The sequence below is a fragment of the Silene latifolia genome, chromosome 3 (assembly GCF_048544455.1).
Source record: "Silene latifolia isolate original U9 population chromosome 3, ASM4854445v1, whole genome shotgun sequence".
NCBI classification, from domain to species: domain Eukaryota; kingdom Viridiplantae; phylum Streptophyta; class Magnoliopsida; order Caryophyllales; family Caryophyllaceae; genus Silene; species Silene latifolia.
This window is the reverse complement of record NC_133528.1, coordinates 112,616,078-112,639,636: the sequence shown is the minus strand read 5'-3', so window position 1 is coordinate 112,639,636 and position 23,559 is coordinate 112,616,078. Positions and strand designations below refer to the sequence as shown.

Genomic DNA, 23,559 nt, shown 5'->3' with positions numbered 1-23,559 from the left:
TCGTTCCTCCACCCGCAACCAACACCAACCACGACCATGCAATCAACCACGGCCACCAACATCCCATCAACCTAATTCATCTACATTCACTCCAACAACCCAACATCCATCATCACCTTCCTCTTTGGTTCATGATTGGGATGAGTCGGTATCCGAGGGAAAAAGGCGCCGGTTAAATAAGGGGAAGAATAAGGTTGTCACAGAAGATGTTGAGGAAGATAATGAACCCCAGGCTGTTATTCGGGATGGGATTTCGAGGACTCTGTTTCGAGAGCCTTCAAAGAGCACTAAAGCCGGTTTAAACCGTGTTCGCATGACAAAGGGCGAAAGCATCTTGGTTTCTTGGGTTTTACAATACTCTATTCATGGTGGAAGGTATTATCCTAAATCTTGGTTGTCTCAAATTCCGTCTTTAAAATTCTTTGTGGATTTTCTTGATTTTCAAGGATGGAATTATGTTAGTCGGTTCTCGGGTCCTACTTACCCGATTGAGGTTGCTCAGTTCTTTGCTTCGGTTAGAGTTAAAGAGGGAGTGTTGCATGCAGTCGTTAATGGTGTCGACATCACCGTCACCATTGCCGACTTTTGCTCTGCTTTCAAGGTTCCTCATGATGGAACCGAGATAAACCCAAGTCAAGAATGGTCTAATGTAGGTGATGATCAACAATTGATAATTAAGAGGTATTTTGATGAGGTTGCTTCCGAAAATAGCAACATCTTGGTTCGTCCTCTCTCTGCCAAACTAAAGTTCCTTTTGAACTTTTTATGGAACACCATTGTTCCGAGAAAGGGTGGACGAGACAAGGTGTCAGGCTATGAACCTATTATCTTGTATTTGTGGTTAGAAGGTCGGAAAGTGAATTTATCTAGTCTTGTGTTTAATCGGATTGTTCAACCTAGCATTACCGTAACTAAAGAGAAGCATTGTACTACTATTGATCTCCCTTACGGTATGTGGATTTCGAGGTTGTTAGAAATTAAGCGGGTTGTGAGTCGAAAAAGCTACGGTGTGAGTGCTAAGGACGCTATGTGTGACCGTGTTATAAAATTGATTGGTCTCGGTTTTGAAGGACCCGAGTTGGTCTTTTCGAAGGGTATTGATAAGAGTGTCAATGAGGTAGGGATGGCGGCTATGGAAGCAAAATTGGATGCTTTTATGGAGTCTATTATGGCAAAATTAGAGGAGCAAACCACAGTTTTGTCTCGTATTAGGCAGTCACGGTCCTCAGTTGGAGGGTTGGATGATGCTCGGGTTTGTGCTTGGATGGAGGGCATCGATAAAAGGCTTGAGGGTTTAGAAGGGGGATTAGTAACTATCCGTGAGGAAGTCTTTCAACATGGTGATCGTCTTTCCTTTCTTACTAGTCAAGGGGGTGCTTTGGTGAAAGACGCAAAAGTTATGAAAGCGGATCAAGAAATCACTTTAGAGGCAACAAAGGCCTTGTCTTTGAAAGTCCTTAACTTTGAGATGAGTCTCAATGCCAAAGCTACTCTTGTGCGGATTTGTTTTGATCGTCTGGATTCTTTGGAATTCTGTACTCGTCCCGACTATGTCACTACTAAAATATCCCGGTATAGTGACGACAATTCTGACGGAGAAAAAAAACCGTCGGTTAATAAGGAAAACTGACGGAATTCTGACGGAAAAGGATTTCTGACGGAATTTCCGTCAGAATCCGTCAAACAAATTTAGCGCGTTGAACAATGGCATTGGCGCTAATTCAATTTGACGGGTTAGTGACGGAATTTCCATCAAGATACTTCACAAATCCTTGACGGACTATCCGTCATAAGTTCTAACAACATAAACCCACCAAAAGTTTAACCCTCTCATTCCCCAAATCATTTTCACCCTTACTCTCAGTCCCAAACCCTAACCCCCAAAACCCGACAATCCCTCCCACCCTTCGACAATCTCACCGGCGTCACCACATCGGCCGACCACCACCGACATCGCTCCCTCCCTTTGGCAACCTTTCTTCCTTTTCTTCTTTGGTAACTTCCCTTTCTCCTTTTCTCCTTCCTTCTTCATTTTCTTATTTTTCGAATCCTCCTTCTCCGGCCACCCCGCCGTCCTCCTACTACTGTCGACCACCACCACTGACGTCCACTGTCACTACCTTGCTTGTCTTTTCACTCTACTATTCCCTATCACTCTTTCCCCAAATCAACTACAAACCCTAACTCCAAACCCAACTCATTTACTTGATTATGTTGCTAGCCTGGCTGTTAAGTACGATGTTCAGGTAGTTTTAAATGATTTTATTTAGCTATGATGTTTAATTCAATTACTGTATTTTGTATGTTTTGAGTAAATTTGTCTGATTTTGATTGGATTTGTCGAGGCAATTCCGTTGCTAACCTTGCTGTGAAGTATGATGTTCAGGTGATTTTGATTTATTTTTGTTTGATTATTTAGTTTAATTATGTTATTATTATTATCATTATCCTACTGCTTACAAATATTCATTCGTTGTCAAGTACGATATTCAGGTAGTTTTAATGATTGTGAGTTAATTATCTCCATTAAATTCTGATTGCATATGGTGTTTAAAGTGCTCAATTATGTATATTTTGTTAGACATTTAAGTTTTGAATTATAGAAGTTGATTTTGTTTAACCTAAATCATTTTTTTGGTTGTGTATGTGTTGAACAATGCCAATTGATTATTTTCTCTTTTTGTTAGATTTTCATTTTCGGAAATGCATAGGAAATACATCAAAGCTAGGTCGATGCAGCCTGCTTATTTTCTTTTTTTTGTTAGGTTGGATTAATGCTTTAAATAGCTTTTTTCGCTTATGTAGCCCAATGTTTTCTGCTATCCCTTTTAAAATATACTCCCTCAATTCCAATCATTTCTATACATTTATGAAATATATGAGAGTTATATTTTAATCAAATGTATAGAATTGATTTGAATGAAGGGAGTATTATTTTGAAGCTGATAGATAGGGATGTGGAAAACTTCGTTTATGTGAATGTTTCACAAGATGTGTGGGTTATTGATATGGAGTAATTTATTGTCTTCATCTATAGAGCAAACGGGTTTGTATTTTCTTTATGGTCTTTTTTTTCCTGAGAAATCAAGCAGTATTTATGTATTTCCTTCATTTGCTCAACATAAACTTCTTGCTTGTTCCAAGTTAAAATGTATTCATCAAAATGATTAAATTTCAATCCCATGTTAAGTGGAATTCAAGTTTTTCTTTCTGTTTGTTTCAGGAGAGGTGGTCAGGTGCCTCTTTGAGCACAAAAAGAAAGAAAGAGCTTCTCTATGAATTCATCGTAGTTAAGTTGTTTTTCTTATGCTGATATTTAATCCATCCTCACGTTTCAATTTATGGCATGATTTTGATCGTATGGAGGCTAGTCAATAAAGTAATCATTGTGGTATTGTGTGCTGACTCATTTACTTGATCAATCCTCGATGGTTGTCCAATGAGGTTACTAGTGGTAAAGCAGCATATTTATGTGATGCAATTTTTTTAAGGGGTCTTTAGAAACAGCCTACTTGGGCAAGCGGAAAATGTGTTAGTTATGCACTACTATACTAGTCCTCGTTCTTACTCTTTTGTGAAACTTTCAGCTATTTATGTTGTATATTCAATACGAGGCAAGCTTACAAGCTGTCAACTTAGTGACCATTTATATGTTGGTTTGCAGGAGGCGACTCGGTTGATCCTTATTTCTTTTGTGCCATGGCTCCAAATGTGACAAGGGTGATTGTGAGCCATATATGGCAAGAAGAAAAATGGCTCGGCTCATTTCAGGTACATGTACAGAGAACATTTCAAGTGTTTCCATACCAAACTAACTCTGTCATATACTATTTTTTCATATTGCTGCATATATGAAAAGCAAGAAAATCGTATAAGCCTAGATGCCCAGCAGCAATAAATTTTAGACAATAAATAATAATTAAATTGGTATTGTTGTCATGAAACCTATAATAGGGCACATGTTTTATGTGATACCTCGTCTCATGGAAACAGTTGCACATTTTGTCTATGTGGATGCAGAAATCGAAAGATTTTTATGTGTATACAAGCCTTAATACACAAAATGAAATATTCCATGCCTTGTCAGCTGTCACAACCCTCACAGGTATTTTTTTTAAATACTCGACCATGACCCTGTACTTTTTTTCTTTATTACGAGTATGCATGTTGCAATTCTGATGGTGTTAACTGTATCAAGCAGGTATCCATGTATCCACGAATGTCAGAGGAGCAGATTGCAATTTACGCAAGCAAATATACTAATGAATTTGCATGTGAATTTGTCGTAGCGATGCGTTTTCTAGTTTTTGATCAAGTAGCAATAATGTTATTGGAATGTCTTTGATTTAAATTGATCATGTAGTAGCAATGATTTAGTTTTTGATTGTAACCTGATGAAAAATCAATGTGTGTATATATTTTGGACTTGGCTGATATGAACGATATATGGTTGGAAGAATTTTTTTAATTATTTTTTTAAAAAAAAAAGTCAATTTTCGTGACGGAAATTCCGTCAGAAATATTGACTTTTCTGACGGAAAATCCGTCAGAATTATTGACTTTTATGACGGACTTTCCGTCACGAAAGTCAAAGTTATGTTGACTTTACTGACGGAATTTCCGTCAGGAAGGCCAAATTCCTGACGGCTTTTCCGTCAGTATGGTCAACATCAGGTTGACTTGCTACGTCACCCTAAATGCTAGTTTTGACGAAATAACCGTCAGGAATTTACCTTCTGACGGAAAAACCGTCAGGAAATTATTTTATGTGACCAATTGTAGTGACGCTTTATTCCTGACGGTTTTTCCGTCAGGAATGCGTATTCCTGACGGAAAACAGGCCTTTCTGACGGTTTTTTCGTTAGTTTCCCGTGTTTTTTTTTTTAGTGTGTTAATCCTCAAAAAATTCGCCACCTTCCAAACTATCTTTCTTTTCGACTTGCCCCTCCCCTGTTTTTGACTTTCCTCTAATTGCCTAGCTTTATTTTGTTTCTTATGGTGTATTTTGCTTTCCTAAACTAGTCTCCTATTCGGCCCATTTTGGCATACTACTTGTGGCTTGGCCCGGTAGTTCTAAACATGTTATTTCATTCAGCCCATTAGGCTTAAACATGTTCTTTTTGTTTGTATGCTGCTATAACTTCGTACGTACTTATGACTATTTACGATTTATCTATTTTTCTTAATCGTTCTTAGCTCTTGTCTCGTCGTATATTATTCTAATCATTTTATGTTTGTCTTATCTTTTCGATGATGTCAAGAGGGGGAAGAATGACCATGGTAAGCATTTGCCTAAGCTTGCTACTTGTCAAGACCAATTGTCTCTTTAAGTCCTTAAAGTTTCGGTCTTGTATACAATAATTTGATCTTACGTTAATCTTTATCTATAAAGATGACGGTATTATATTGAGGGGGAACTACATACTTAGCCACAATTTTAGGAGACTTACCATCATCAAAAAGGGGGAATTTGTTGAACCATATAGATATATTTGTTTATGTTTTGATGATGTCAAGAGTGTTTTACATTCTATATACTCGTTGCGCGTAATTGTTTGTTTAGTCCCTTCAGATTAGACTCATTATTTGCAAAGATTAAAGAATTGTGATGAAAGTATACAAGAACATATTATGATCAAGCCCCTCAAGATATTTCAAGATATTTCAAGATATTGAAGAATTATTCAAGCATTCATGAGAAGATGAAGCTTATTTAAAGATTGATCAAGCTTGAATAACGAAGTAGCCTACATTCAAAGATCTCCTACGAAGATTAGAATAGCGTAGGTGATTATCTCGTAATGGTAACGTAAGAATGCACTTCTTAGATTGGTAAAGTTATAACCTCACAGCTATAACATTGCTTATATAAGAGCTCAATGTTATAGCTCTTCTACTACAACATTGAGATGTCAAGTTTATATAATACACGACTAAAATATTTTTAAAATGTTTTTTTTTTTTTGGTGAAATGTGAGTATGTATTATATATGTATCAAAAGACTTCCCCAATTACATCAAGATCATATGCAAAAATGAACCAAAACAACAACAACAAACTCAGATAAAACGAACTATCAATAGAAACCCAGACAATTCCGGATTTCCATTTCACTCATTCCATCCTTACCCATACACCTCCGTCGGAGTTGCAGCTGAACCATCTTCTTCATCCGCTCTACAACCACTGGAGGTCTCAACACATTTAGCTCAATCCTCGCATGATTCCGTTGAGCCCAGATTAGATATCTGTAAGTCGTCAAAATCATAGCTAGTGCTTTCCATTTCAAATTATTTCGATTTGTAGTCAGTAGTTCATTTATGGTAGGCATTGGTCGACCAATCCAATCCTTAACACACTTTTGAACTTTACTGCTAAACTCACACTCAGTGAACAGGTGAGGAATTGTTTCAGACTGAGTATCACACAAAATACACCTGTCATCCTGACAGAAACCATAGGCATAGAGTTTCGACTTGATGTTAATACCTTCTTGCATAATGAGCCATGATATGAACGAAGCTTTAGGAATATTCCAGTTATTCCAAACAATTGTAGACCATTGTTGTTTCGTATGATTTCCCATAAGCCAATCATATCCATTACCAATCGTGTAACCTTTCTGGTGAGGAGCCCAAACATTATCAATGAATCCATCTTTAATCTTCTCCTTCACCTTACAAATACTCTTCCAAGTCCAAGTAGAATCATTTGCTGGGGTATAGTCATGCCAGGAAGACCCTTTGAGGTAGACACTGTCAACCCATTTGATCCATAATCTATCGGACTTCGTGTAAATCCGGTTAACCGGTTTACCAACGAAGCTATATTCCAGGAATCGGCTTTCTTAATACCTAATCCTCCTGCAGCTTTAGGCATAGTTACTCTATCCCAGCCAACCAATGGGACTCTGTGATATTCAGTAGAGCTATCCCATAGGTAGTTTCTACATATAGCCTCAACTCTTTTAATGGCAGCTTTGGGGATAACAAACATAGCAGCCCAATAGTTATAGAGAGTATTAAGAACAGAGTTGATGAGGACAACCCTACCTGCATAGGAAAGCTTTTTAGCTCCAAGGCTCCTGATTCTTGTCACCATTTTCTCCCCAAGACTACTACAATCCTTTTTAGAGATTTTGCCAGGCTGAATAGGAACTCCCAAGTATCTAAAGGGCATTTCTCCTTCTTGAAAACCTGTGACTGATAAAATATCTTTTTGCAGCTCTTCCTTCATACCATTGAAAAAAATTTCTGATTTAGTGTTATTCATCTGCAGTCCTGAAGCATTAGAAAATGAAGTGAAGGCCTTCATAAGGAGGATGATGGAAGGAGCATCTCCTTTGCAGAACATCAACAAGTCATCCGCAAACATAAGGTGAGTGAGTTTAATAGCTTTGCACATAGGATGATAGTGAAAAGGCCACCTACTAGTAGCAAATGCAATTAGCCTAGTCAAGTAATCCATACAGATAGTAAAGATGAGTGGAGACACTGGATCACCCTGCCTGAGACCCCTTTCACCCTTAAAATAGCCAAAATTATTCCCATTAAGCACCAAAGTATAGGAAGTGGTAGTTATGCATGCCATAAGTAGGTCAACAAACTTACTAGGGAACTTCGGACCTGTAAGTAGCTGCTTCACAAAATCCCATTCAACTGTATCATAAGCCTTTTGTAGATCAATTTTAAACAAACATCTGGGAGAGACATTCTTTCTAGAGTACTGATGAACAATATCCTGACAAATCAACACATTCTCAATGATGGACCTTCCTTGCACAAATGCCCCTTGACTTTCATGAATAATGTCAAGAAGGACCAGGGCTAATCTATTGCAAATGAGTTTAGATATAACCTTGTAAAGAACATTACAACAAGCAATAGGTCTGAATTGCTTATCTGATTTTGGTCTCTCACATTTTGGAATTAGACTGATGTTAGTTGCATTCAGTTGAGTGAGCAACTGACCAGTGTGAAAAAAATCCTGCACAGCCTTCACAACATCATTGCCAATCAACTCCCATGAATCCCTAAAGAACCCATTTGTGTAGCCATCAGGACCTGGGGCTTTATCAATAGGAATGGAAAAAACAACCTGTTTGACCTCCTCATATAGCACTGGCTTGTTTAAAATAGAAATATGTTCCTCATTGCAACATTTTCCAAAATCCAAAACAGCAGACCTGACATTATCAGTGATCTTCCTACTGCCCAGTAAGTGATTATAATACTCTAGAAAAGCATCCTGGATACTTTGAGTTTCAGAACAAACTCTCCCATGCTGATCCTCAATCTGTATTATGGTATTACTCATGCATCTTTTCCTGATAGCAGCATGAAAATATGCAGTGTTTGCATCACCCTCCTCAAGCCATTTAGATTTAGCCTTTTGACTAAGAAAACTGTCTCTGGCCTTAGTTAAGCTTCTGAGGTTTTCCAGAGCTTCCCTTTCCTGAGTGATAAGCAAATGATTCCTGGGATCATCAATAATTTGATTTTGAATAGCTGTCAAAACCTGCTCTGCTTCACCAGTTTTGAGTTCTATATCTGCATAGCATTCTTTGTTAATCTCCTTTAGGACAGGTTTTAACTGTTTCAATTTCTTGACAATACAGAACATCCTAGTGCCTTGAATGTGTTCATCCCAAACAGTCTTAACCCTAGGAAGAAAAATAGCTGCACCACCCCACATATTGAAATACTTAAAACTTCTATTCTTTGTGGCCACATGGTGTTTGTTTGATATAACACAGGGATTATGATCAAACAACCCTTCAGGGTGAAAGTGTCCAATCATATCAGGAAAATCAGTTAACCATTCATTATTAACCAAAAATCTATCTAGTCTACTGTACTTTCTATGCTCAACATCTTGTTTATTTGTTCAGGTAAAGAAAGCACCAGTAGCCTGGATATCAACCATCCCACAAGCAGTCACACAGTCTACAAAGGCTTCCATATCATCATCTTTAGTCTGCCCACCTAATCTCTCATCAGGATTCAAAACTGTATTGAAATCTCCAGCAAGAGCCCAAGGGTCAGAGCAGGAATGAGCAAAATACTTCAGACTTCTCCACAACTCTAGTCTATCCTTACCATCATTGAAGGCATAAATCAAGGTTAAAAAGAAACTCTTCCCTGTGACTTTAACAGTGATCTTTGCATGAATAAACTGGGGATTATAAGTCAAAACATGTACATCAAAAAGTTGAGGCTTCCATAACATCCAAACCCTTCCACCCTTATGAGTGTGACTATTGGTGGTCACACACCATCCATCAAACAAATTAAGGGTTACATTTGCCACATTTCCACCACTTATTTTAGTCTCAAGCAAACCAAATAGGCCAAGCCTATGATTATTCATAAAATTTTTAACTACTTTTTGTTTATTTACACTATTAAGACCCCGCACATTCCAAAACCCTATGTTATTCATGAGAAACAGTTGAGTTAGGAGGGTCACCATTTTTTCTTGCACTTTCTTGTTGTCTCTCAATTTCATCCAGATCTATGATGTCCTCAGTGTCACTCTCCTCCTTGTCCTCAAGTTGTTGCTGTTTAGGAGCAGGAGTAATTGGACTGGACAGTACAGGATACTCAGTCATAGATAAATTTGATTTTACCTAAGGCACAGGTCTTCATTCTTTCCTGACTACAGGGATAGCTTGTTTCTTTTGCTGAGACTTCCTACACTCATTGGTTTCATGTCCTATGCCCTTACATTTCAAACAAATACTAGGCTTCCAGTCATATTCTACCTTAACCTTCAGTAAACTGCCATGCTCATCTTTAAACTGAACACAAGTAGGGAACTTGTGCCCAAATTTTAGTTCAACCATCACCCTTGCATATCCCAACCTGGTTTTGGCCTCTGTAGCTGGATCAGACCTAACATAAGGTCCCACCAAAGCAGCTATCTTTGGCATACACTTACCCCAAAATTTTAGAGGTAAACCATACAGTTTAATCCAAGCTGGCACTACTTTTACCTCCTCTTTAAGGAGGTCAACATCACTTTGCCAAGGTTTAACCACTAAAGGTTTGTTATCAAACATGTGATATCCAGCCTTAAGCACTTCTTCCTTACTATTCAAGGTCTTAAACCTGACAAGAAAAATTCCATTAAGAAGGAACGAAATCTTGTCAATGCCATATTTATTCCATATTCTATGAATATAACCTTCTAACACCTCCCATGGTGGATTAGCCCCTAAAACAAAGCACACAACAGCCTGATTCCAATACTCTACCTCCTCTTGCACATCATCTGCTGTGAATTGCAAAATATCTTCCTCCAACTGTGTTTGAATGACAGGAGAAGGCTCCACTAGGGTTGTAGATGTCTCTATTCCTTTTTCTGTTTCAGTCTGATTATCAGTTTGTGAGTTTGCATTAGATTTCTTACCACGTTGTGTCACAAATTTGGTATTTGCAACAGGCTCCTCTTCATCATCAAAGTAGAGACCAGTAACACCATTGACTTCATGCATAGGCTTGGTTCTTTGCACATCCTCCTCGGATGGTCCCTTTACTCCTCCTCCATTATGACTCAGTCTTACTTTTTTTTGAGAACTTGTACGTTTACTATTAGCAGATTGTTTTGTCTTAGATTTGGATGCAGAATTACGAGCCATATTGAAGAAAAATCAAGCCCTAATGATGGTGGATGATCGTCTCTTGTGTCGCCTGATAATCGCCTGTCATTAGGGTATTTTTTTTTATTTTTTTTTTTTTAAATGTTTCTGAAAAATGTTTTCGTCTCTTTTAAATGTTTTAGCAAGAAGTATTTATTTTATAAGGAAGCCCTTATTCATATTAAGTGTGGTTTTGTTTTAAGCTTATAATTAGTAATTATGTTGAATCAACTTATGAGTTGAGTCATATTACTAATTAGGGTTTCTAATACTACGTACTCTTAAACCCTAAATCTAACCTAATATCAGACTAGGATTTTCACGAAAAACGAGGCCTATGAGCCGTGCGGTTCTCGTGTAGACCTAATAATATAATTTGATTATTGTTAAGATTTTATTCTCTAGAATTATCTTAACATATCTTTTATATTTGGTAAGATATGGTTATATATGATAAAGATATTTTTGTTATGGAAAATCTTATCATATCTTAAAATTTAATGAAAAGATATTAAGAGAATAATTGATAAAATTATCTTTAAGTCATTCTCTATTATCCCCTAAGATTTTAAGGATAGAAATAATGAGATATGATTTGTTTACATATCCTATTATTTCGGCCTCTAGGGTTTTGATGAAACCAAGTGTCATGCTTCCTCTTTTACTATAAATACTTTACTCTTTGCTATATTCAAAAGTAAGACCTTGAGCATAATTTTGACTTTATTTTCAAAAGCAAAAATCGTGTTTTAAAAGCAAGAAAACCGTTTTGCTTATTTTCGAAAAAGGTCGTGTGTCTTATACTTGTGCATTCGTTCTTTCGTTATCGTTATAAGATAATAGTGCTTAATTGATTTCTTACTCGTTCATTAACGTGAACTTTTAGTAGAATCATTAAATGCTTTCTTATTAGCGTAAGTTAGTCACTCGAGTATTTAGCGATACTCACTTGAGTTACAACTAGGGTTAGTTGTATGAGTTGGGTTAGTAAATTTGTAATCCGTAGAATCGAGAATAGTGGACGTAGGTTTCGATTTGTGAAACTTAACCACTTCAAAATCGTGTGTGTCTCTCTTCTATTTCGTTTGTTTCATTTTTATTTTCACTTTATTTTAACTAGTTGATTAGTTAAGGTTTTATCAATAAACTTTAAATAATTAATTACTTACAATCGAAAAAGTTGGCTAAGTTTTTAAATCCTCAATTCACCCCCCCCCCCCCCCCCCTTTGAGTATTTCGGCTGTTGATAGACTCTTCAGTTCTTATGGTGAGATGCAAGCCATGAGTGCGCATGTGACGTTAATAGCCACGTTCCGTGCAATGTTTGTTAGAAGATTTCCAAAGTAATGGCTATGGTTTTCAACTATATGTATTGCGGTGATTGACTACTTGTTTATCTATCTCACACAATTTAAGTACTAGTCTTGTGTAATTTGGATTGTTGCACATGTCACATTTCATTGGAATTATTGCTTGTGGTTAACTAACCGTATCTATGTTCTTTCCTTTACTTCACTTATTTAAATATGCCTATGATATGCTCATTTGCTATTCTATCTTGCTTTCTCTTATTATTCAAACAAGAATGATCCCGTGCTTATTTGTTCAAGTGAATCGTGTCCCGTATTTATTATGCCTTGCCTTATTTGAGTTCTTCGTTATGTTCATTTTGATATAATGTGGCTAGGAGAACCTTGAGTTTCTCCCCACTGACTGTGGTGTTCATGTTTACATGAATGACAGGTGATAGTGTTGCTTCTTAGGGGTGAAGACGTGTGAACTAGCGAGCGTTGTACTTACAACGATTGACCTTCCCCATTGTAGTTTAGAATTTTACATAGTTTTTACCGTTGAGTTTTATTTAGGGATTAAGATCCCACTCACCTTGCTAAGTTGTATTTTGTATAAAACCTTTATTAAAACTCAACTTTCTGGTTGGTATCAAAGTTTACATTAAAACTCAACACCCGCCTCCGCGATTTTCAATATCAAAGTTTTTAAAATATCGCTTTTTTTCGCTGCAAAGTTTGCATTTTCTTTTCGTAGAAATCTTGGAGTGTCACAAGTGCTACTTGCAGTAGGAGCCACATGATGACCCTAGACCAGCCTAGCCATGATCAGAGCTTAACCAATCCCAACAACCCTACGCAAGCCACAGTCCTAATCAGTCCATCCTTTCCAAGCCAGAAGTATCAGTTCCAAGCCAACCATCAACTGCCACCATGGCCAGCTGAGGGGTCCTGAACTGAGACCAAGCCACACTCCAGCCAGTGCTAAGATTTAGTCCAAGAAACAAAGCCAAGAGCCAATCATATGCTACTGAATAAAACAAACCAAAAAGCAAAAAGCATACTTTCCTCTTTTGGTGAGGCAATTGTGAGGCTACTTTAAAGTTTTCTTGCCCAGTTTGCCTTTTAAATGAATGCAAGGCACGAAACCTCACAATTAACCTTGACATTGGGAGTAATGCTGCAAGCCTCCAAATACAACATCAATCTGCACACAACAAGCCAAAGACAGACTACTTTTGCCTTAGTCACAGTCTGTTTTTACCCAGAGCTCTTGTTTTACTTTTTTTACTTTTGAATTTCAGTTTGTAAAATATTTTCTTTCAGTTGTACTTATCCTAAAGGCAATCCTGGCCCTTGGATGAATGCCCTTCGAATTGTAACCTAAGTTTCAAGGCCTATATAAGGACCTTGGAGTTGTTGTTGAAAGGCAGACTTTGAATAATGAAAAACCTTGAGATTTCTCTCAAAATTTACAAATCTTTTCAATTTTGTTGAGTCTTAGTTGTAAGTCAGACTTAATAATACCTTGTGCTTACTTAGGTATTGATTAAGGATTTGTGGTGTTACTTAGGACAGGTCTGTGCTTACTTGAGTTGTTTTAAGTGCATTATCTCGTTGAGGTTGAATTAATTTTGTGCTTTCTTGAATAATTCAGTCTTAATCCTCTCAAATTGTTAAGTTTAACCTCTGTGCTTGCTTGAGGGTGAATTTGATAATTATATCATGGTTTCTAATCACAAAAAGAGTCATTCATTTCTGCTGAGAAAACTGACTGAGAATCATCTTATTTCAGTCTGGTTTTCATTTTATTTAAAATACCTAGAGTGCTTGTAAAATTCTGAATTTTGGCTCACATTTAGTTTGATATCTTAACTAAATTATCACCAATTTTCATGATTTTTCAAGACCATTTACTATTTTTTTTTTAATAAAAATCCAAAAGTTCATTGCATTCCCTCAGATTATTCCTTGTCTATTATCAGGGTTTGTCAAATTTGTGTCTGTCCATGTGGTTTACACTGCAGCTACAGTAAGACCTGGCAAACGGATCATTCGGTTCGGTTTCAAATAGAAGTAAATCAGTTCGATCTAAATTGGTTTGACCTTAGTTTTGATCTCAATTCGATTTCAATCAGGTTCATTTCGGTTAGTCACTTTAATCAATTTGTGTTATTTCGAGTCGAGTGTGGTCCGAGACGGGTCAATATTAGTTCAGTTGAGTTTCGAGTCATACTTTTCTTAAGCTAAAGATAAAAAAAATTAGCTTACATGTACATATTACGTTTCAATTTGAATATAATAATTCATACTGCCATTAATGAATAATGAAGTAATGAAAAAACACCTATAAGGCTATAAAATGGGTATTTTTATGAGAAAATAACTATTTTTAATTCAGGTCTATCAGTTCTGTTCTTATCGATTCAGAAATATTCAGGTTTGGGTAACTTTCAGTTATTATTGAATTCGATTTAGTTTTGGTTCGATTCAAATTGAGTCGAATTTCGAGTACTATTGAGATCACTCATACCGGGTGTTCGATTGGCCATTGAGCCAAAATTTTCTCCATTTCCTAAAAAGAAATGGAGAGGCCATTACCTATTAACGGTCAAGATTGTATCTCGTCAACATCAAACGGTTCACGATTTATGCATAAAAATAAAGGGTTAATAGAGTATAGATGAGATAATATTATTAAATGGGTTTGTGAGAGGAAATGGAGAGAAAAGAAATGAAGAAGATCCTTGTTACATTAATTTAGGGGTCATTTGGTTCAAAGTTATCCGAATTGATCCAACTCGCATCGAGTATCGTACGTGGTTATTTCACTTTATGCCAAAATGTTTTTGAGACTTCAAGTTCCAACAAACATAACTCCCACCTCTGATCTCTGACGACGGCGACAATGGCAACACCAAGGCTAATCTCAGCCCTCTTTCGCCGATATCACCACCGCAAACTGCTCTCTCTCCTCAATCCTATCTCCCGTCCTCCTTCAACCTACCATTTTGCTCCTTCCCTTGCCACGACGTCGTTCCGATTCTTCTCTTCTCACTCACCTGACTCACTCTTCCCTCATGAGTTCAACTCAGTCACCGAGTCCGACCCTCACAACTTAGATTTTCTCGAAGCTTCTCAGGTTTCCGCTGCCGTTCATGACGGTCTTCTAGATTCTTCTAGTTTTCCTGTTTGCGCTCTTGTCTCTTTGCTCGACGGTTATCATCAACTTTCCGGTCTTCCTTGGTAATTCATTTCTTTTTAATGATTACTTAACTTTAATTACTATGATTTTATGTTATTTTGATCAATCGAATTTGTATTTATTGAATTTGTGACGATATTCCAGAGTGAATTGTATTTCTCCATTATGATATGCAGAATTATGAATGAACATTACAGTATGTTCATAGCGAATTGCGAATTACGAATTGGAACGGCGCTTACTTTGATTTACGGAGTATATAAGAAATACTCCGTAAGAGCGTTTAGCGTATTGGATGTGGCGTATTCATAACGACTAAAGGCAACCTCGGATACTGACGGAATATAAATGATTTGTCTATGTATATGCATATGTTTACTTTTATGTTGACAATTATGATATGCAGAGTTATGAACGAACAATACAGGATGACATTACAAAATGTATATAGCGAATCGCGAATTTAAATAGCGCGTGTTGCCTATTGGAAGTGGCTTATTTGTAACAAATAAGGGAATTTTTTGCTAAAATGGGCGATTTTGACTAATTATTGAACGAAATGGGTCGACTTTGAAATTAATTACCCAAAATGGGTCCACGTCATACCCGAACCTAGGTTTGTATTTAAGTCTCCATCTCGGTTGGCGACCATACCCAAATTGCAACCAAACCTAAATTTTGCTGTTATGATAATTGAGCATAAAATCGCCATGGGGGCTGGCGACTTGGCCTAAAGTCGTCATGCACCTCGGCGACTTGAATGGGCAGTGTTTGGGCCAATTTTGACGAAATAGCTGAGTATGTCTCAGATTCAAGTAGATTCAAGTAGCCATGGGGGCTGGCGATTTGGCCAAAAGTAGCCATGGGGGCTGGCTACTTGGCCTAAATTTTTTTTTTTCCTGATTTGGGGCTATGAAACTGGGAAGGGGAGGGGAGTCGCGGAAATATGTCTTCGAAGTAAGTCGCCAAGCGCCGTGGCGATTTGACCCTTGACCATAGCTTCGTAAATTCCAAGCCTACGTGGACCCATTTTCGACAATTATTTTGGGAATCGACCTATTCCGTTAAATAATTAGTGAAAATCGCCCATTTTAGAAACGGATTCCAAATAAGGCTACCTAAGATATTGAGTGGAATATAAATATTTTGATCTTTCGGATAGTAGTTTGATGTTACTTGGGGGAAACAAGATTTTTATGCTGCTGAGAGATGCTGTCATTTTATAATGTACAGGTGGATAGTAATTGCGTCATCAACAGTGGCGTTAAGAGTCACTTTATTGCCAGTGCTTATCTTGCAGCTTCAAAAGCTGAAACACATTGGCGAGGCATTTCCAAAATGTATGATAATTTTATTCTTCATTGGTCGCTTTAGCTTGTTCGTTTCACCTAGACTTGAATTCTTCGTTTAAAACTCACATGCTTGTCCCATGGAAAATTCTGTTATGGGCAACGTTTTGTGGTAGTCAAATAAACTAGGACGCCCCAAGCGTTTGTTTAGTCGACCATCAAAGTTTATGCTTGAGTTGTGGTGGTTGCTGAAGTGACATTGACGTCTTCAAATTATCAGAATTGAATGCTATTTAGCAGTCCTATTAAGTGTTTTCAGTCTAGAACGAGGGCGGTATCCACAGCCACATATCCAACTTTTCCCCTATTTACATTTTGGTTTCATTAGGATCTATTCTGCATTCTGGTGGCTGTGGCTGTTTTTTATAGTCTGATAGGGAGGAAGGGACTTTAGCTACTTTCTCTGGGATCAACCTTGTGACATGATCTTTAAACAATTTATTCTGGTTAGTACTGGAGGCTTTTAGACTTTTAGCGATTCTTTATTGCAATTTTACTGTAGTTGGAACAATTAGTAATCAGCTCTCTTACGAGGATACCTTGCCCTCACTCTTTGTTTTCTTTTTGGTTTGCTTACGTTTTTTTTTTCTTATCTAGAAAAGAATGTAGATTAAGGATTCTCTGATTATTGTATGCCTTACCTTTATGAACTTACAACATTTTCACTTTAATGTCATGCGGAAAATTTGAAGTGCCTCCTCCATTGCCGCCACCTTTCTCAGGAAAGCGTTTTGTGGACCAGTTCTCTCTTTTCCGGAGGGAAAGGAAAGCTATTGGATGCCCTTCATTTTTGTGGTTTCTTACATCGCATACAATTCAGGTGTGTAGCAAAATTTTATGCTTGCGCTTATTCGCACAAATGATAATTATTTAATATTTTTTATTTTCTGTTTTGATATTTTTCTGCAGATCCCTTGCTTTATTTTGTGGATGATTAGTATCAGGAGAATGTCATTGGATGAGTTTCCAGGATTTGACACTGTAAGGTGCTACTGACATCTGATAATTTTCATGTTTTTTCTCTTGAATACACTGCCTTATCTGTTCTTATTTTCCTGCATTAATTGTGGACAATGTGAAGCATGAAAGTTTTGTCAAATTCGATTTGGTTGAAGTATACCTCTGTGGCTGTCATGTTTAGTTAGCTTCAACGAATTCTAAAGTATATTTTCCCTACATAGTTTCTTATACTACACTATATCCGTGAATTGGTTGCCCTCTTGTGCTTAATTATCTTAAATGTAAACTTTGATGCTTTGCAGGGCGGTACATTATGGTTTCAAAACCTGTCTGAGTCATCCAGTGGTGTTCTAGGCTCCATTTTTCCTTTCCTTGTTGCTGGTTTGCATTTTTGTAACATCCAGGTACCCAATAAATCTCCCTTTTTAAGCCCTTGGTGCTCAACAGTTAAGGCATCTTTCTCGAACTTAAAAGATCTTAATTGATCGTTCTTTTCGGTTCAGATGGTCTGGGGACTATGTAGAAGTATCTCCAGAAAATAGGATAGTGTTTTTTTTAATCTTTTTGTGAATCATCATGGACAAATCTAGTTGGCTACTTTTGTTTTGTTTTCTCACTTTATCATTTGCTTAGCTGCAATAGATTGCCCATATGGTTGTGAAAACAACAGAGAAGAATTGTGTTTCGCTTGATTTATGTCCATCCCCGAGGTGTAAAATGGTGTTAGGATATAATGGTTTGTGTTAAGTCATTGATTGTATATATTTAGGGTCGGTCACATTGACATAAAGGCAGAAAGCACATAGCCATGTTGTCAGTGGGCTCTTGTGCAATTTAGGGCTTGTTTAGAGGGAGGGATTTGAAAGGGAGGGAGAGGGAGAGATACAATTTCGTTTTGTTAGCAAAGAGCCTTGATATTTTCCCTGCTCACCAAAGTCAAATTAAAATCCCCCAACGAATGTAAGATTCAAAGAGAAACTCTCTTACTCCCTTCCCCTCCTCTCTCCTCCACCTTGTTCCCTTCCCTCCCCTCCTCCCCTTCCCTTTCATCCTAAGATGCTAACCTAGTATTGTGACTGGTCAGCAGAGAACAGCTGACCTTACCAGCCTATATCTTCAGTGTGCCTTTGCTTTTTAGTTTGTTTTTTCAAGGGAAAGAAGCTCTACTCTTTTTCGATTGCGAGGTCACATCATTTTTATTTTTTTATTTTTGGCTCTTTTATTTTACCATTTGGAAGTGATCGCTTTTGCAGATTTCTTTCAGAGGATCTTCAATTGACAAACAGACAGGATTACTTCAGTTTTTAGCGAAAGTAAGTGAATTTTCTATTGGTATCTGATCTGATGTATATTTATTGTCATTGTTTGAGTTGCAGAAAATGTCTTGGGGGTTGAATGAGGAGTTTGTCTTCGGTCTTCCAACTTTTTCTTCATGGAGATAAAAACTACTTGACAGTGCAACATGTTCATCGACCCATTTAACACAATTCTGAATGATCATAATTAGCCAATTGTCAATTTAACCATTTTTTTTTACGCTTTTCTGATGCAGTGGTACAGGAAGTATTTGGAACTACTTACAGTTCCTCTCTTGTTTGGGGCATTTTATGTACCACAGGCAAGTGTTTCAGCTGTCTCTGCTGATGATTACTCCATGTTTATGACTTTATGGTTAAGCGGACACTAAAAGTCTAAAAGAATTTCTTTTTCAGAAGTGGACACTAAAACTAATTGTTTTATTTCCCTGTCATGAGTTATGAAACCTCAGTTTGCCTGCCTCCACTGTTCCACTAGTCATTAAGATGCTGTTAATTGTTCAATAAACTCGTGTTTTCATGTAATCACGTATTTCTTCAGTTAAGTTGATTTTTTGATTAATCTTTTAGTTCGAGAGGGCAGAAAAATAAATATGTTTATGTTGTAGCTTGAGAGCGGGAAAAGGCACAAATTTGATTACACATGTGAAACGAATAAGAATTTTACTTTGGTTGCACGAGTGGGGTTGCAGATAGTCTGTTGATAGGGTCGAAGCTAAATATTCTGTAGCTATGTACCCATGATGTCACAGTAGTTGGAAAGCATGTTCTTGTTTAACACACCATACCTTCTAATAACGCCCCCTTTTGGTATTGATGGTCAACTTTGACCTCCAATATATGTACATGCACAATGTTGAATTTGTCGTTTACCAAAACAGCCATTTTCATATTATCTTTTTTGAAAAGTTGTAACTAGTGTTTACTGTTAGAAAAAAAGCAGTCAAGTTGACTGCATAAGTCAACGAGGGACAGTATTAATGGGATGAAGGGAATGTATTTCATTTGGCTGTTAACTTGTTTCAACTTTTTTGACCCTGAAGCTTGGTTATCTTTTAAAATATTAATTCTTATACTCACATATATCTAATTATATTGGCAGGGTAGTCTTGTCTATTGGGTGACAAACAGTTCTCTGACCCTCATTCAGGTGAGTTTGTGCGTAATTCTCGTACACCTGCTTTATTTTTCTGATATAGTTTATGTGCCTGTGCTTACAACTTGTGCTTTCTGATATGCTGTGCAGCAAGTGTGTCTCCAACATCCCCCTATTCGCGAAAAGTTGGGTTTGGTAAACAAGCAAGCTTTGCAAGAACCTACAGAATCTGAGAAAGAGTTAGATGCTATAATAGATGCACCAATGAAAAAGGGCTCGGTCTCTGCTTTCGACTTATCTCCTCTAGAGCTGGTTGATGTAAGTATAGGTTATTAAAAACCCCCGATTGTCCTCATTAAAAGGACATCAATTGTATGTTAACCCATTTTTCTTGAGGAAAGTTCTGGTGTATGATGAACGGATGTAACTAGGGTGTTTTCATTACTGTCTACTTCAACAGCGTTCATTGGCTTACCTATCAACAAGGAAAACAGAGAAAGCAGTTCTTTTGCTAAGGTTCATTTACTCGCAGCTATATTTTCTTATTGGTCTGGTTGAGTGGCTCAATATGTCTATCTGCTTGGCGGAACTAACTAGATAGATAGACTGGCAGTTGAAAAGGACCCTGATTGTTATAGAGCTTGGACAATACTGGGTGATGTAATGGTAACGAAAGGACTCTTTAATGAAGCCTCTGAATATTCAGAATGTGCTATTTCGAAGGTCTTGTATTCTTTGTTTGTCCTATAATTTGTGTTACACATTCGGCATAATTTTTATTTTAAAAATCTTGTCCAATTCTGATTTATGTATATATGTATATATTCCAATTACCTGACTAATTTTTTGTGTTCCTATAGATCTGTCTACTTGAGGAACCTTATGATGCTGAGGCAGTTGATTTTCTCGTTCAGGCATCCATTATAGCTGGTGGTGCACTTTATCGACAGGTGCAACTATTGTATGATTGTACTTTCAATGTTCTCTTTGCTATAAGTAGTCAAACAATAAATTAAAACGGAAAGGAGGGGGCGTGGGTGTTGGAGCGATTTTAACTTGTTAATTGTCATGACTGCATAATTAAATATTCCGTCTGTCTTTGTGAATGTATTTTTTTTTCTCCTCTCATGGTATTTTTCATGTATGGCCTAATTTGAAGTTTTAATGCTCCTTGTGTGGTGATCAGGGCAAAGTAGCAGAAGCACTTGTTCACTTTGAAAGAGTGAGAAACATAAAAGAACCAGATTACCCAGCGGCTAAGGGCCGCTATTACGAGGGATTAGTAGTTTATGCCAGGTATGTCTGAGGTTTCCTTTGGTAATAGCGGGACAGTCAGTCGTGTGGGAGACGGTCTCACCTGAAATGTGAGACCAAACCAAATCATTTTGTGCTCCTCATATATTGGGTTGGTCTTATGACCCCCACCCCTATGCTCAAGAATAAATGTTAAGATATGTTGGCCCGCTGTTTCATGTGTTTTTATTGTTTTTTAGTGTCCTGCTCAACGAAGGTCGTAGAGATGAAGCTGTCCAATATTTGCGCCTAGCCATCGCTTTTGATCCACAGTATTCTGAGCTCTTGAAAAATCTGAATCTGGAAAAAGACGCTGATGATTTTCTTGGTGATCTTACCAGCAGCAGGAGAGCTGACTATTAATTAACCCCTTTTAAGTTCACTTTACAGATTTTGTTCTTCTTTTACTCGGAGTTGGAACTAATCAAATTCAAGCTTGTATATAATTGCATTTCAGTTCTTGTGTTTTGGTAATATTAGAACAATCCAGGTTACATAGAGCAGGTATAATTAGTAAACAACAAACGCTATAATCACAAACCATGAGAGTGCAATTTTTGGTGTAATGTTATCGCGTTTAAGTTCCTACATTGCCTCAACTCTGGTACATCATGCAGTTAATTAGGAGTAACATATTTGCCATGGTTGAAAATATCATTTTAAAGAAGATCGCGTAAAGTAGACAGAATGTGTAATTATATAGTATAAACTATAAGGGATATTTTACGTTGTAACCTTGTATTTTTTTATTTTTTACATGGTAATCTCGTTTTTAACAAAAATGCCTTTGAGTGGTCATAATTCGCGATCAAAATTTCTGAAAGCGACGATTTTTTTCCAAATTGACCGGTTTTACTAGAACTTTGATCTGGAAAGAAAAAATTTCAGTTTTAAAATCGTGGTAAGAATTACGGTCAGTCAAACTTGTCAAGATGATGGAAAATCTCCTTTTACTACTAAGGGCTTGCTTGGATTGAGGGTAAAAGAGGGGGGGGAGAATGAATAGGAGAGTGATATATGAGGTGCATTTTTCATGTTTCGTATGAGAGTAACTATTCACCTCTCGAATCTATTACCCTCATGAAGGGATAATACATTACTCACCCTCCCCCTGGGTAATGATTAAGGAGTAAAACATATGCTCGGTAATCATTACTCCTATCAATGTTGTCAAGATCGGGATCCTACTTTGGATCGAAGAGGGGTGGTAGGATCGGATCGGATCGCAGGATCGAATCGAAGGATACGATCCTACAAATAGCTTGGATAAACAAGTTTATGTGAACAATTTGGTATAATTTGTGAAGTATAATGTTAAAAGTTTATTTAATGACATGAGAGTCTTAATATCATATCAACATATTACATATACCTTTAATTTAGAGTTGTAAGTATAGAAGAACATTCAACTCACAAATTTGGAACACAAATAAGCATTTTACGATCCTGAACGATCATACCATTGATCCTACGCGATCCTATGCGATCCTGACCGATCTTGTACCGATCCTACTATCAAAACGATCCTACGGCGATTTGAATTGTTTTCCACTTTTTGGATCGTAGGATCGTACGATCCGGATCGCGATTTTAACAACAATGACTCTTATATGCCAAACCTATCAACAAAGAACTCATTACCCTTGTAATTAATTTCCCCACTAATTATCACCCAAATAAAATTTCTCCCGTGATTATTTCAAGGATTCCAGGCAAGCCCTAAGAGTTAGCTTGGATTACGGGGGAGGGGGGTAGGGGAGTAATACGTAAGGTGCGGTTTTTATGTTTGGTATGAGAGTAATTATTCACCTCCCGAATCTATTACCCTCAGAGAATATAAAAATTCTCAATAATTTTTCATACAAAAGGAATCTGGCTAAATAAGGAAACAACACTATATTTTTATTAAATTATCTTTTAATTAAGATATCATCTTTAATCATTATAATATTTTTCTAAGTAAATTAAATCTTTTAATTAAAATACAAAAAAACTGGTATAAATCTAGAATTTTTATATAAAAAACCGATAAATTGATATTATTAGTTTCTATTAAAAAATCTTACCAAGTACGTAATTTGTATAAAAAAAATTATGAACTGATATTATTGATTTCGTGACAAAAAAAATCTTTAAAATTATTTGAGAAAATTTATAAATTGATCATTAGTTTTGTGGTAAAAAAATTCATTAAAATACACATTTTATGATTTTACTCAATTATTTTGATTAGTTTCCTATTTCAATTTTTTATCCTCATATTAAAATATGAAAAATTAATAATATGTTAATTTTAAATTTATATAATACATTATAAACTAAAAGATCTATAAATACCGCTTATCCATGCATGGGATTCATACTAGTTTGACATTAAATAAAACGACGATTGCTTAGTTTTTTTTGGTGCA

At 36.8% G+C, this 23,559-nt stretch overlaps 1 protein-coding gene across 2 annotated transcripts; it reads left to right on the top strand.

Annotated features, from left to right (window-relative positions):
- Positions 1 to 14,746: 14,746 nt before the first annotated feature.
- On the top strand, positions 14,747 to 21,747 carry LOC141647852 (ALBINO3-like protein 2, chloroplastic). 2 transcript variants are annotated; one of them, XR_012545873.1, is made up of 15 exons: positions 14,747 to 15,175; positions 16,368 to 16,474; positions 17,176 to 17,303; positions 17,393 to 17,464; positions 17,746 to 17,847; positions 18,697 to 18,756; positions 18,996 to 19,061; positions 19,862 to 19,909; positions 20,006 to 20,173; positions 20,316 to 20,371; positions 20,461 to 20,578; positions 20,716 to 20,805; positions 21,042 to 21,151; positions 21,349 to 21,561; positions 21,606 to 21,747. XR_012545873.1 is itself a non-coding variant. In XM_074456204.1 (14 exons), the coding sequence occupies exons 1-14, from the start codon at positions 14,838 to 14,840 to the stop codon at positions 21,509 to 21,511; spliced, it is 1,626 nt and encodes a 541-aa protein (XP_074312305.1). In that variant the 5' UTR covers positions 14,747 to 14,837; the 3' UTR covers positions 21,512 to 21,747. The 2 variants fall into 2 exon arrangements, 1 of the variants encoding a protein (XP_074312305.1); XM_074456204.1 differs by having other exon boundaries at positions 21,349 to 21,747.
- The last annotated feature ends 1,812 nt before the right edge of the window (positions 21,748 to 23,559 follow it).

Excerpts from the sequence above, each read along its gene's own strand:
- LOC141647852 (XM_074456204.1), top strand. The coding sequence starts at position 14,838 with ATGGCAACACCAAGGCTAATCTCAGCCCTCTTTCGCCGATATCACCAC. Across the intron at positions 19,910-20,005 it reads GTTCTCTGACCCTCATTCAG|CAAGTGTGTCTCCAACATCC; the intron begins GTGAGTTTGTGC and ends TATGCTGTGCAG. Across the intron at positions 20,174-20,315 it reads CTCCTCTAGAGCTGGTTGAT|CGTTCATTGGCTTACCTATC; the intron begins GTAAGTATAGGT and ends CTACTTCAACAG.